The sequence below is a fragment of the Aegilops tauschii genome, chromosome 5, assembly GCF_002575655.3.
Source record: "Aegilops tauschii subsp. strangulata cultivar AL8/78 chromosome 5, Aet v6.0, whole genome shotgun sequence".
NCBI classification, from domain to species: domain Eukaryota; kingdom Viridiplantae; phylum Streptophyta; class Magnoliopsida; order Poales; family Poaceae; genus Aegilops; species Aegilops tauschii.
The window spans coordinates 397,584,876-397,597,867 of NC_053039.3; the positions used below are offsets into that span (position 1 = coordinate 397,584,876).

General features: G+C 41.4%; 1 protein-coding gene across 3 annotated transcripts; it reads right to left on the reverse strand.

The window, feature by feature from the left end:
- Positions 1-1,178: 1,178 nt before the first annotated feature.
- LOC109742384 (calcium-transporting ATPase 5, plasma membrane-type) lies at positions 1,179-12,037 on the reverse strand. Of its 3 annotated transcripts, none has more exons than XM_040390569.3 (34): positions 11,758-12,037; positions 10,808-10,924; positions 10,680-10,722; positions 10,150-10,265; positions 9,938-10,069; positions 9,533-9,622; positions 9,329-9,398; positions 8,713-8,783; positions 8,533-8,616; positions 8,365-8,442; positions 8,206-8,277; positions 7,991-8,074; positions 7,769-7,851; positions 7,558-7,666; positions 7,404-7,459; positions 7,285-7,327; positions 7,126-7,209; positions 6,855-6,992; positions 6,656-6,721; positions 6,432-6,527; positions 5,892-6,002; positions 5,659-5,823; positions 4,970-5,029; positions 4,123-4,287; positions 3,804-3,920; positions 3,624-3,722; positions 3,218-3,355; positions 2,835-2,935; positions 2,696-2,741; positions 2,466-2,600; positions 2,161-2,268; positions 1,945-2,036; positions 1,588-1,688; positions 1,179-1,483 (listed from the first exon to the last, which is right to left on the reverse strand). In XM_040390569.3, exons 1-34 carry the CDS (start codon positions 11,884-11,886, stop codon positions 1,458-1,460), a joined length of 3,225 nt encoding a protein of 1,074 aa, XP_040246503.1. In that variant the 5' UTR covers positions 11,887-12,037; the 3' UTR covers positions 1,179-1,457. The 3 variants fall into 3 exon arrangements, 2 of the variants coding, with proteins under 2 accessions (XP_040246503.1, XP_020157060.1); XM_020301471.4 differs by having other exon boundaries at positions 6,429-6,527; XR_005757628.2 differs by lacking the exon at positions 1,179-1,483 and having other exon boundaries at positions 1,637-1,688; positions 1,945-2,077; positions 6,429-6,527.
- Between the last annotated feature and the right edge of the window lie 955 nt (positions 12,038-12,992).

Below are 12,992 nucleotides of genomic sequence, written 5' to 3' on the forward strand. Positions count from 1 at the left end.
ATTAGCTGTGAGTCGCTAACTGTATCGCCGAGTTCGCGGAGCTCATCGCCAATGGTCTTAACGCGCTAGCAGAACAGGTTCACCGGGGCGTCTCCTTGCACCATATTGCGAAGCTCGGTGTGGAGAGCGTTTTTCCGAGCGTCGTTGTTGCTTTGGAAGAGCTGACGGAGGGAGTGCCAGATGTTGGCAGCGGTGGCGCCGTCGTGATCGAGCATGTTGAAGATCTCGGTGGTGATGCGGGTGTAGAACCACTGGACGATCGCGAGATCGTCTTTCAACCATTGCGGATCGTCGGGGCGGGGAAGACAGTTGGCGGCGACATGCGAGTGCAGGTTGCAGCGGCCGAGGTGGAGATCGAAGAGATGTCTCCAATGGTAGTAGTTGTGGACGGCGAGATCAAGAACTATGGGGATGTAGGGGCTGACGTCGGAGATTGTGTCAGCAAGAGATATTGGTGCGGCGAGGATGGGTGCAGGGTAGTTTTGTGGAGCTATGGTGAGGGCCGAGAGAGAAGCGGCCGCGGCGTTGGCAGCCTTGGCGATGAGTGCGGCCCGGCGCTCGAAGTAGCCGGGCGGCGGCGGCAGCGGCGGCGTTGGCGTTGGCGGAGCCATACCCTAAACCCTGGGACCGGTATCTGATACCATGAAAGCTGAATAAAACTGTTGCTTATTGATGATTTGGTGCGGCATACAAGAGTATATAAGAGGGTACAAACCGACTTGGGGTAGGGGTACAAAACTGACTTGGACTAGAAGTCGTATACCATAATGACTACTCTAACATTCTCAATGGAAGATGTGATTTCTGTCTAATAGCTGTGCAATTTTCTCTGCTTAATGACACTTTCTGGTCATTATTACTCTTTTGCATTTTCTCTACTTAAATCAAGAAGCAACAGCTCACAAGAAAAACTAACCCAATTCAATGCCTTGCCGCCTTCATCTCTGTCTCCGTCTCATTTTCTCCTCGCCTGCTGGAACAGCTCCGGCGGCCCCTGACGCCACTCATCAGCGGCGAAGGTTCGCGCTGCGCACACGCACTGGGCTACATTGGACCTTGCAGTAGCTTAATGACAATAGTTGCTGGCAGTTGGAGCTGTTAAATCCAGCAGAATGTGCAAAAGGGACTCGGCTTTATGCTTACGCATGGCACCCGCAACCAGTGGAAACAACTGTAACTTGCAACAAAAGAAAGCACTCTTCTGACTAGCAGCGCAGTTTGTTCCAAATTCACAGCCATTTGGATGAGAGCTTAACCCTAACCCCATAAAGTGCTACTCTATTTTGCAGACTACAACTGAGTGATATCTATCAGTGCACAAGCTTCCTGCTATTCCTTCCCCGAAAAAAATGCTGCCCTCTTATTCTGAACCCAATTTTACAGGGACTGCTCTTCGCCCCTCTCTGAAGCTCCAGTTGAGATGCAGCCTCTCCAAAAGTTGCTCCTCGGGCTAAGTCTCAGCTCTTGCCGCCCTGCTCTTCATCTGCGGCACACAATGGAATGCATGCAGGGGCTAGTTACGATATGCTCGTTGGGCGAAAACAAAGGAAACACAAGGATCAGCAGCTGTGTATGCAGGGAAATTACCACGGCGGCGTGGCCTTCTCCAGGCACAACAATGCTTCAAGTAATCCTGGAAAGGTCTGGCCGGAACAGGAATGGACTTGCCAACATACGCGAGGGGCCAGCTGGATTGGAAAGACAGACAGAGAGATGGTAATGTGGCCATTGGAAGGAATAAATTACTCTTTACCAGTTCTAAGAGGGTAATTTATGGCCATCAACGTGTTGAAAATTAACACCCAGAATAAAATGACAAAAATTCTGGCACATATACCAAGGGCAATAGATATTTGGATATATGAAATAAGCATATCACAAAATAGACGTTTATAGAGCAGAAAAAAGTGTTTTGTCTCTACAATGGAGTTCTCCTGTGTATACCTTACTGCACCAATGGCAACTGATAGCAGCCATAACTTCCAACCGAGCCTAACAGTTCCAAAGAACTTTCCGAGAAATTCAATTATCAAGATCTGCAAGATGGGATGACGCTCAGAAGCTCAGTGTTTAAGATCTGCCAGATGAAATGTTACGGCATGTTACCTGTGCCTTGTGAAAACATGTATGCATTCAGAGAGCATGTTACGGCATTATTACCTGAAGTACGGTTGTTATACCCACTATACCCATGAAAAGGCGGTTGCTCGTGACTCCTCCGAAGACATTCTTCTCCTCAGGCTTGCGAGCATTGAACTCATTGAATATCTGACATGAATGGCACATGAGGCATAAGAAAAGAATTCTATGATTTTTACATATATGACATATCCAATAGCAAAATTGGTATGCGGCGAGGGTGTGCTGAAGGAATCAATGATAGCTTAGGAAGAGACACGAAATTATAGTTTCAATAAAATATTAAATCGATGGATGTTGGAAAAAAAATCCTCCTGTGATCTTACTTGGCAAAAGACAAATGCATTGAAGACAAAGGTGTTCTTAATTTTGTCAGCATGCTCTCGACTTTCATTATGCAACTGGAAAATCCTTTTGCCATCAAAATTGAAGACGAGAAGAACTGCTATCTGGTAAAGAGCCTGCAACAAATCCATATAGAGATGAAGAAAATCTGATTCAACAGGTTCCTAATTGCATGCGTGCATACATACAGGTGAGTTAGACAACTAGAGACCTGGATAAACAGGTTTCTCCACATGATATTTGTAACAAGAGGTTCCCTGCAGAAGTGAAATAAGAAGTGTATCATAATGGTTTTTCGACAAAGTACATAACAGGAAATTGTCAATAATTTGTAGGGCGATGTATCGTACCTTCTGCCAACAGGATGTCTCTTCATTAGGTTGTCTGTTGGTGGTTCAGTTGCTAATGCAAGGGCTCCCAGTGTGTCCATGATAAGGTTCACCCAAAGAAGCTGCCAAGTGAAAAATGATGTGGTTGTAAACAAATAAACAGGGCATTTCTTCAGACTAAGATAAGATTTCTGCAGCATGATCTATAATATCTTAGCAGTTTGCCATATTTATTCATAAGATTTAGCAGTCTGCCACAAAGATATTGCATATTTATGATTGTTTCTTTCAGTATTTGTAATGTGCATGCCAGCTAAATATCTGAAGCAAATAAGAACGCACATAAACAAGCAATAATAAATGAGACCACAACTATGGGACACAAATCAAGAAAACGGTCCAACCTCAACTGCATTCAGAGGAACAGCACCAGAGGACACAGCGGCCACCACATTTATTACCAGGGCAGCGACATTAACAGTCAGCTGGAACTGGATGAATTTCTGAATATTTGCATAGACAGACCGTCCCCAACGAACAACCTAACACAAGGAAGGAATGTTAAGATTTGTGCTCTACATATAAGTTTGAAATAAGTGGTCGCTAGACCACAGCTATGGTGCACGACGCACACAAGGTACTGCGCATGCACGTCTGTCACAAAATATCTCTGGAAATATATATTTGCATATGGAGAAACCATACTGGTATGTGCATGGGATAACTGAAAGCACAATGACAGGCTAACATGCTGATGTTATGCTTCTTTATAGAAAATAGACATTATGCTTTGATGTTGGAGAAGATAACCTTGACAACGGATGTGAAGTCATCATCCAAGATTATGATGTCCGAGCTTTCTTTAGCAACTTCTGTTCCCGAGATGCCCATTGAAAGACCGATATCAGCCTATATGACAAAAAGAATATAGGATTACAAGATGGTTCTAGGTTGACACTTCAATACATAATGATATAGTTGCAGACAGACCTCATGTAATGCTGGGGCGTCGTTGGTGCCATCACCGGTTACAGCTACTACATGGCCTTTTCTTTTCAAAGCTTGTACAAGCAAAAGTTTGTCGTTTGGAGAAGACCGTCCCATTACCTGAAGTAAAAGTAGATAGGTTAACTGAGACCACTTAGAAAACAAATTCATAAACTTGGAAAGATATTTTATATCAGAAAATTACAAAGTATTCTGTATCATAGAAAATCTTTTCTTATTTATAGTAAGTGATATGCTGCTTGTGGTTTTGAAAGCTCCAAACATGAGACAGATGATGAAGGGATAGAGAGAGGTGAGTTACTGTAATCTTGTCAGCAACTTCTTCTCGTGCAGTTTCAGACATTTCACGGAACACCTTCCCCTCTATTATTGTTGTCTCTGAAGCAACATCTTTTGCATTTAGTATTCCACATTCGAAAGCAATGGCCTTGGCTGTTTCAACATTATCTCCTGTGACCATCCGTACCTAAAACAAATATACTTTCTGAGAACACCAAAATAATGCTTTAATCAAATGCGAGAAGCCAATGTGTTATCTTAAAACACAAAAACGAAATCAAGCTTAATATTACAAGTTCTACCCATCTGATCACTGCAATACATAGCTGAGACAAGTCAACACCAATGATCCAAGGATATCTGCCTTTTTACCATCTTATTGTCTTAGATGAATCGAACAACAAAACCGGCATTAAGTTGGATTTGCTCAGCACTAATATCCACACTTCCATCACATTATTCGATCAACTAACATACATCAGGCATGACAAATTACTGGCCTACCATGGTATGGAAGCAGTGCCAAGGATTTTGAATCAAATGGAGAAGGTACAGGCAAATATTTGGGAAATGGCCACATGAAGGAACTATTGGAAATTGGGAAGTGTAGTGCTTCCATTGGTACCTAAGGTGGCCTGTTTTGTCAAATTCACATCGTGAAGCATTTTGACCTTGCCTCATATGACATATTCTTGACAACATGCAAAAAATGGAACTGAAGCATCATAAACATTTCAAAAGCGAACCGCCTTGATCCTAATCTCCTATTATAAACTCAATCAGTTCAATATCCCAGGGAAAGAATTTGAAATAGAAATAGAAGGAAAGAAAATAAGAGCAAAGAATAATAAAACATAGATGATGATAACCTTCACACCAGCAGCACTGCATAATTGTACAGCATCCCTTACTCCTGGGCGACAAGGATCCTATACATCGAAAAAGAATGTATAGGGTGAATAGCTGCATGCAATCATCAGGAGATAACAGTTATATAGCAAAACTGAAGAGAATAAAATCATGCCTAAACAGATTCGAACATAAAGAATTCTGAAAGAGGCCAGGCATTTTAACAATGATGGGAAACATGAGGAACAAGTGATGCGAATAAAACTGATGAACTAGCATGGCCAAGTATCATCCGAAAACTATAGTTGGTGAAGGATCGCTTCACGTGCTTGCCAATCATAGTGGGCTCCACTCATCTAATCCCTTCTTTGTTCCATGATTCTCCATTATCCCAGTGCTACTCTCCCAGTATCATCATGACTAACTATTTTACAGAAACCTCCAAACAAGACACATTTGGTTCAGTTTCTCCATCTCTTAATAATCTTTAGTATCTCATTTACATAAAACTTGTCATTGTGGTTGAAGAATCGAACTACTAGCAAGACGAAGATGGGCTATTCTGTCCTTGTACTATTTTTCGCTGATATGGTATCATGGCATGGACTGCTAAAATTAGCCATAAATGACGACCGAAAGAGTAGAGGCCATGCACAGCTATTCAAATGCTAGTAGAAGCATAAAGTAAACACCATCTCACAAGACACACCTTTATCCCGACCATTCCAAGAAGAGTCAGATTATCATCAGGCAACTGCCACTTATCGAGATCCTCCCTAGGAACCATTGTGAGCTCGCAGGTGCAATATGCAAAAGCAATACAGCGCAGTGAACTCATTGCCATATCGTCAATGGATCTCTTCAATTCGTTATACTGTAAGAGTACTAACAACTTAGTAAAACTTCAGAAGTGAAGCCCGAATTAATTTGGGTTGGTATTACCTTGTCAGAACTCATTGGATGAACTGAACCATCAATAGAAAACCAGCTTTTGCAAGATGCTAATACTAGCTCAGCAGCACCTTTCCAGTGGATGTGTACATAAGTATCTGACTGCACTTACAAAACCAAATAGCACTAAGGTAACACATACTAAAATGAACTAGGAAATATTTTATTACAACATAAATAGTATGATCAAGATTCAAGTCAAAGCACTCATTTGCAACATGTATTCATGTACAACATAAATGAAATAAACAAGGCAAAGAGAAAGTGCAAAGCAACACAAATGTTATGTTGACAGGATCAGACAAAACATATATGCAGCAAGTGTGTGAGAACTATTTTTCTGAAAGATAGTAAAGCGCACAAAGAAACTACAAGATGCAAAACCAATGAAAGTCAGGTATGTAGCAAGCCACATACTTAGCACCAAAACATAGAAGGAAAGTCAATAATGAAGATTAAAAAGGACTATTTCTTATTTAACATTACATGATTTCCTTCAGAATATCAAAGAGATGAAAATGTGCTTACCACCTGCACTGCAACGCCACCACATTTCTTCACTGAGTTAAATGGGAGAACACGAAGAACTGAAGATTTTGACCTCACATCGTTGAAATTCATCCCAATCTATGCAATTAAATTGTCAATTTAATAGAAGAAAATTGGAAGAAATAATGATGGATAAAACAGATTGTCGATTTAATGGAACAAACTTGAAAGAAGTAATGGTGAACAAAAGAGCATATATGAAGCACCTTAAGACCCCAAGAAAGAATTGCTTTTTCAGTTGGTGCGCCAGCAACTTCAGCAGCTCCTCCATTCTATAGACAGGAAAACATATTAAAATGGATGACATCCTCTGGTATGACATGTGAATTTTAACGCATGTACTTGCCATATTATGCAAAAAGTACAAGGAAAAACCTACGGAAAGAGAAATGTACCATACTGTACCTCTGGTGAAAACACAGCACCTGCTGTGTTTTGTGCAATTCCTTCAACAAGTAGAGATGCCACACTGCTAGACATCATCCCAGTATTATCACAAGGATTCAACTTCGTCCCACTCAAATATGCTTCCACAACTGTCATCTAGACGATCAATTAGAAACAATAATAAGATACAGAAGCACTACACAAACTGAAGACATTACTGATTCTATGCAGCGCAGCAGTGGAGCACATATAGCATTTTTTGTGAGGAGTGCCTATTGACTTTAGAAACCTTATTCAAGGTAAGAGTTCCAGTCTTGTCACTGCAAATCGTGGTTGCCGACCCCATTGTTTCACAAGATGAAAGTCGTCTCACCTGTATGACAAACCAAAACACAGATTATATACTGGAGTCAAGGTTTTTCTCTGTAAATCTCTTTGTATGTATTACCAGAGCCTTGTCTCGCATCATCTTTCGCATTGAATATGCAAGGCTGAAAGCAAACTTGCACCATGTTAATGCACCTATCATCTCTAAGGAATTAGTATAAAAGGGTAAAAGATTCGTACGTCAATGTTACTGCTAAAGGGAGTCCTTCAGGCACAGCAACAACCACAATAGTTACCTATAGTGACAAATGAGGTAGAGTCAGCTCACTTGAAAAGAACTGATGCTCTTGATCGTCATAGTAATTAAGCAAGAAAACTTGGTTAGATTACGTACGGCGATTGTAAAAATACTGATTGCCCCCATAAATCCCTGTTTTGCGCCAGTAGTCCCAGCCACAAATGCCGTAGTTCCATCTGGATTATTGCTATGCCCGGTAAAATATCTGCATTTTAGATGGAAGGTGACCATGAGAAGCATATCCACGAAATGTAGAATATTTACTTAAAGTGCACCATAACAATGGATGAATGTACCAGAAAACCACCTTATCCAAAGTACGACAAGGACAACACCAGCAACCGATAAACCCACGATACCAATTAAAGTAGCGACACCATTCAAGCGCACCTACTCCACAGTTTGAACAAGTGGGAACACAGCCATAAAATATAAACAAAAAGGTCAATAAGTTGATACTATTCTCTGTGTGGTACATACCATGTGAAATTAATTAACTTGTACTAAACAACGAACATAAGAAATTAACCTGCAATGGGGTTTCTTCACCAATATCTTCTGAAAGATTGGCCATCAACATACCCCATTCAGTATTAGTACCCACACCTGTTACCTATATGTTTATGCAATGAATGAGATGCTAACAAATTATAGACAATACACCAGTAGCCACACAATTGTGTAATACGAAAGCACAAGCTGAACACTTCATGTACTTGGAAGACTGAACCAAGTGATACTCACCAACATAGAGCCATAGCCATCTGCGACCTTGCAACCGGACATCAACATAGGTGCCTTTTGGTCCTTATGAACCTGACAGTAATATAACATACTTGAACATTTAAGAAGGCGGATTCAGAAAACAACAACTGTTGCCCTTTTCCTTTTATCAACACTTACAATTTTGGACTCTCCTGTCATACTTGATTCGTCTATTGCAAAAGAATGACCAGATATTAGGACACCATCTGCAGGGACCTGAAGGCCAAATAATGCATGTAATTGCATCAATCTGAGAAAAATAGCTCAAATGTAGACAAAAGGTGGAATATGTGATGAATGCATTACTTGGTCACCAATTTTGAGGGGAACAACATCGCCAACCACAAGGTCAAATATTGAAGCTCCTACTCTCTTACCACCTCTGATAACCTAATGATTGGTCATAATAAATCATACACTGCCAATAAGTCACAGTCCCAAACAAAAAAAAGTACGCTCCAAAATTATCAGGATGAACATACTCACCTCAACTTGTATGTTTTGTTTCTCCTCGTTCAGATGTTGAAACTGAAGAGATTGTCTATAATCACTGGTTGCTAAAATGGTTGAGAAGAAATAAATATCAGAGCACGATTACTTCCAGTACAGCAACATGTATGCAAATCACTGACGCCATATATATTATCATGCACAAGTACAATTGCTGATATTCGAGTAGAACACATGTTTTCCCCTAATATCTTAAGGTTTTCTATGAACTGGTTACTGCATTACCATCATTACCATGTCAGAGCAGAAGGTTCTGAGTTTGAGAGCCAGCAGGTCATTTTACTTCATTCTTAAAAGAAAGGTACTGCTGTGTGAAAATACTGGGGATGACTCACAGCCCTGACATTTTAGCAGATGCATTGTTCGAGAAAATTTGCACGATGCACCCTGCCTACATGTGCAGCTCAATAGCGCTACAACACATCCAGTCTATAATGTAGGCCTGAATAATCCCCGATGTGAGGGAGAGTGTCGAAATATCAGTATAACTATCACTTCCCTTAACAACTTAAGGTTTTGTATGAGCTGATTAGTGCACAAAACTCAATAACAATAGGAGAGAAGAGAATTAAAAAAAACATACTGTTATTACCTGTAACAAATATCACAAGAAAAACAGCAAAGAATATGCTTCCACCATCATACCATCCATCTTTTACACCCTAAATAAAGCGTCAATGGTGAAACCAAAATAGGATTAAGTATTATGAAATTGAACCATTCTTACAGTGTAAAGACAAGACAAAATGAATACATGAACAAAGGAGCCAAGGTAAATCATAATGCCATCACGTACCGCTGTTACAATGCCCAATGATAATGATGTAGCAGCAGCTACCATCAGAATCACAAGAGTTAAATCCTGACAAGCTTCAAATACAAAGCGCTGCAAATAATAATTTGCTAGATATTAAACTTGATGATATATGGATTTAAGACTCAGGAGTTCCATAAGGAAGAGTAAACTTCACATGGTGCGCATGTATGCTCTAAGTTCTGATGCTGCAAAAGTATATTTGTTTCCACAACCACTACATATACATTCAGCTTTAATAAATTTATACTTGTCATAGAAAAATAGTTTCACATCATGAAATACTTTTCGTTTACCCCTGCAGCCCACGAGAGAACAAGAACAATGAACAATAAGACAAGGCACACCGGAAAAAGTTACTGCCATAGCATAAGGAAAACTGCGTACCCATATGCTTTTTCTTTTCTTGCGCGGATAGGTGTTTGCCCCGAAAATGTCTCTTCTCTGCAACAGCTCGTCCTCATTTGAGCTAACTCCTCTGTCTAAATTACTCTTTAGTAAATCTGAAAGCCCACTGACCTGCGAGGACATGCCATTAGAGATATATGAGTAAAAAATATAAAAGGGTGTCAATCTAGGTGAAATTCATTTGAACCTACCCCTCCAACCTCCTGAAGCGTAATTGCATCATGGTCTCTGTTCAACATTACAAGCTTTTCCAGATCAATTGGAAATCTCTGAGAGAGTGACTCAAATTTTGTACCATTGTAAGATTCTGTTTGATCAAACAGAACTATATCAACTATAATTTAGACAATATCAAACTAAAAACAAGATAAAGATGCATCTAACAGGAATAACTGGATTAAGATTTAATGAAATGAGATATATAAGGTATCAAACAAATACGTACTATATAGGTGGCCAAATAATCAGAAATAGACGGAAGAAGAAGCAAGCTAAAGGTTGCTAAGATGAGTGTCCATGGCATATTTTCAGTTCAAATGTGAAAGATTATCATCACATAACAATGGATATTAAATGGATCAAAGAATTGTGTGGATGTGTCCACTATTGCCACAGTGTTTATATGTAAATATGGTCCTTCAGGGTGATGCATCACCATTTCTTAGGAAATGTGTGCAATCATCCAACCATCTAGCGACTAGCAGGAAACTGGAGATTATACCTTGTAGCGCCTTTTGACCAGCCTTTTTGAAAAGGAGTACTGCCTGAAGAATCCAAATATAGAATGAGCAAACGTTATACGTCAACGAGAAGCATCATTTGTCAACTGGCAGACGCCACATTACTTACCCGTATAACTTGTGCATGAGCTCGTATAATTCTTCTCAAGTTTTCTCTCTCTTCATCCCTCGCGAGATCTAGAGTATATCTAAAACGGCGTGAAGCGTTGAGCACAAGAGCAATTTGCTGAAATGAAGGGAGAAAAGGCATGCTGTAAGTAATAATATAAGATGAAACATGAAGTAAAAAATACCACATTCCTATACATCACACTTTATGTTTTTCTTGAGACTTTCCATCGACGATATGGAATATCAAAAACCCCACAGTTCAAAATTTATGCCAGTACTACTAAAGAAAAATATAGCCTAACAACTTTCCAGATTCTGATGTATCTAGACTGGGGGTAGCATCCTTGTACAAATACAAGTCTACCAGTAAGCTTCACAATGATCAACGGTGTGGTTTAACATCATTATAACCCTGAGGCGGTCATTATAAGATACCGAAACTGAACTGCAACAATTATCATCTCAAAAAACTGCAACAATTACACAAGGCACTCCAATTCAGAAAGATATGGTCAGAATATACAGGCACAACAGAGATATATGAAGTAGCTGATGCAACATCCTGGTGCACATGAACCAACAAACATTCACCCACCGAGTTTCTCAGCACATTAAGTCACTGCTCGTAAATTCAATTACTTGTTTAAAAGAACTCAATTAATCCAACCCTCGCCATTATCAGGCATTCATCCATCAGAAGCTCAGAGGTGCTTGATGCAGTGATGAACGACATTAAAGACAGATCAAGCAGATGGCCATTCAAAGGAACCCAAAAACCCCAATGTAAGAAGCGGCGTTGTGGAGGCCAAACCGCAAATCAGATACATCGTAGTGTACGGCAGTCTCATCCCCGACCTCCAGCCCAAAAAGAAAACCCCCTACTGCGTACTAAAATTTGAATCGAAAGGAGCAGCAGCAGCGAGGAAATGGTGAAGATGGCATACGTACCCTCCACCGCCGCAGGCGATCGCGCGGGGCGTTCTTGCCGGGTATATCGAACGCGCAGATATCCTCTCCCTCCGCCTCCCGGCCCTCCTCCCCCACCGGCACGGCGACCTTCGGCGGCGGCGACGCCATTCCGTGCCGCGGTCGGTCGCAGGAGAGAAGACACCGAGCCGCCGGCCCAGCAGAAGATTGTGCGCTCCGATCGCCTCCCCTCGGTTTTCGCGTGCGCCCCAACTGTGTGTTGTTGTTGTTCAGTGACAGCAGCACAGTGAGTCCCCTGTCCTGTCCTGCGTGCGCGCGTTTCTGCGAGCGTACTTATCGGGGGACGCGTAGCCGCTTGGCTGCGGGAGCGAAGCTTCGCGGAAGGCGCCGGGCTTGACTGGCGAGTGGATGGCGCTTGTCCTCGGGTACCCGGGTGGGGGAGGGTAGCAAATTCTGCGGCTGTCGCGGTGACTGACAGGTCAGGGGCAGGACGGGATGGGATGGGCCCACTTGTCACCGCGGCGAAAGGAAGAACGGAACGGGGGGTGCGGCCGCGGGCCGTTTTGGGTGGTTTGAAATGGGAAGGTGGCGTACCGGCCGTTGGATCGGATCAACGGCCGGACAGATTTAACCCGCACAGATGCCAACGTTAAGTAGTTGAAATTTTATGAATTAGTTTTTCATTCGAAACAACGGACGAGGCTTTTTTTTAGTGTGTGTAAGAGAGAGATGAATTGCCACCTGTATTTGCAAAACAACTCATGGTTGTGTTTTGTTCTCTCTCCGTGTTGTGTTTGGTTGCATTCTAGTATGGTTGTTCTCCTCTGGTGCATGCATGCTGAGTGTAGATATACTAAGTACATAGAATTGTTGTTGTTTGGTAGCGGTGTATGTGCTGAGACGGTCATATGCGTGCATAACTTCTTGGCCTAACATCTCTTTTTTTTTTTACTTTCTCTTTTTCTTCATGGGACGGTAAGTTGTTTGTTATTTTAGTCCTTTTGTCTATTATTGCCAGTATGGTCCCTAGGTTCAAAATGTCAAGATGGTGAGTTGCACATTAACTTATTCGGCTTAGATGCTCAAGAGCAACATGACTACATACATTCACGTTGCACTTACACCCAAGGACTAAAGTAGATAAATTCAAGATGTAATCATGTTCATGACTGCCAAGTGGAGAATTGTCATTTTCATGAATTAAAATCACTCGAGTGCCAACATAAATCATTTTGTAGCAGCTCCTTCCGAAGGGA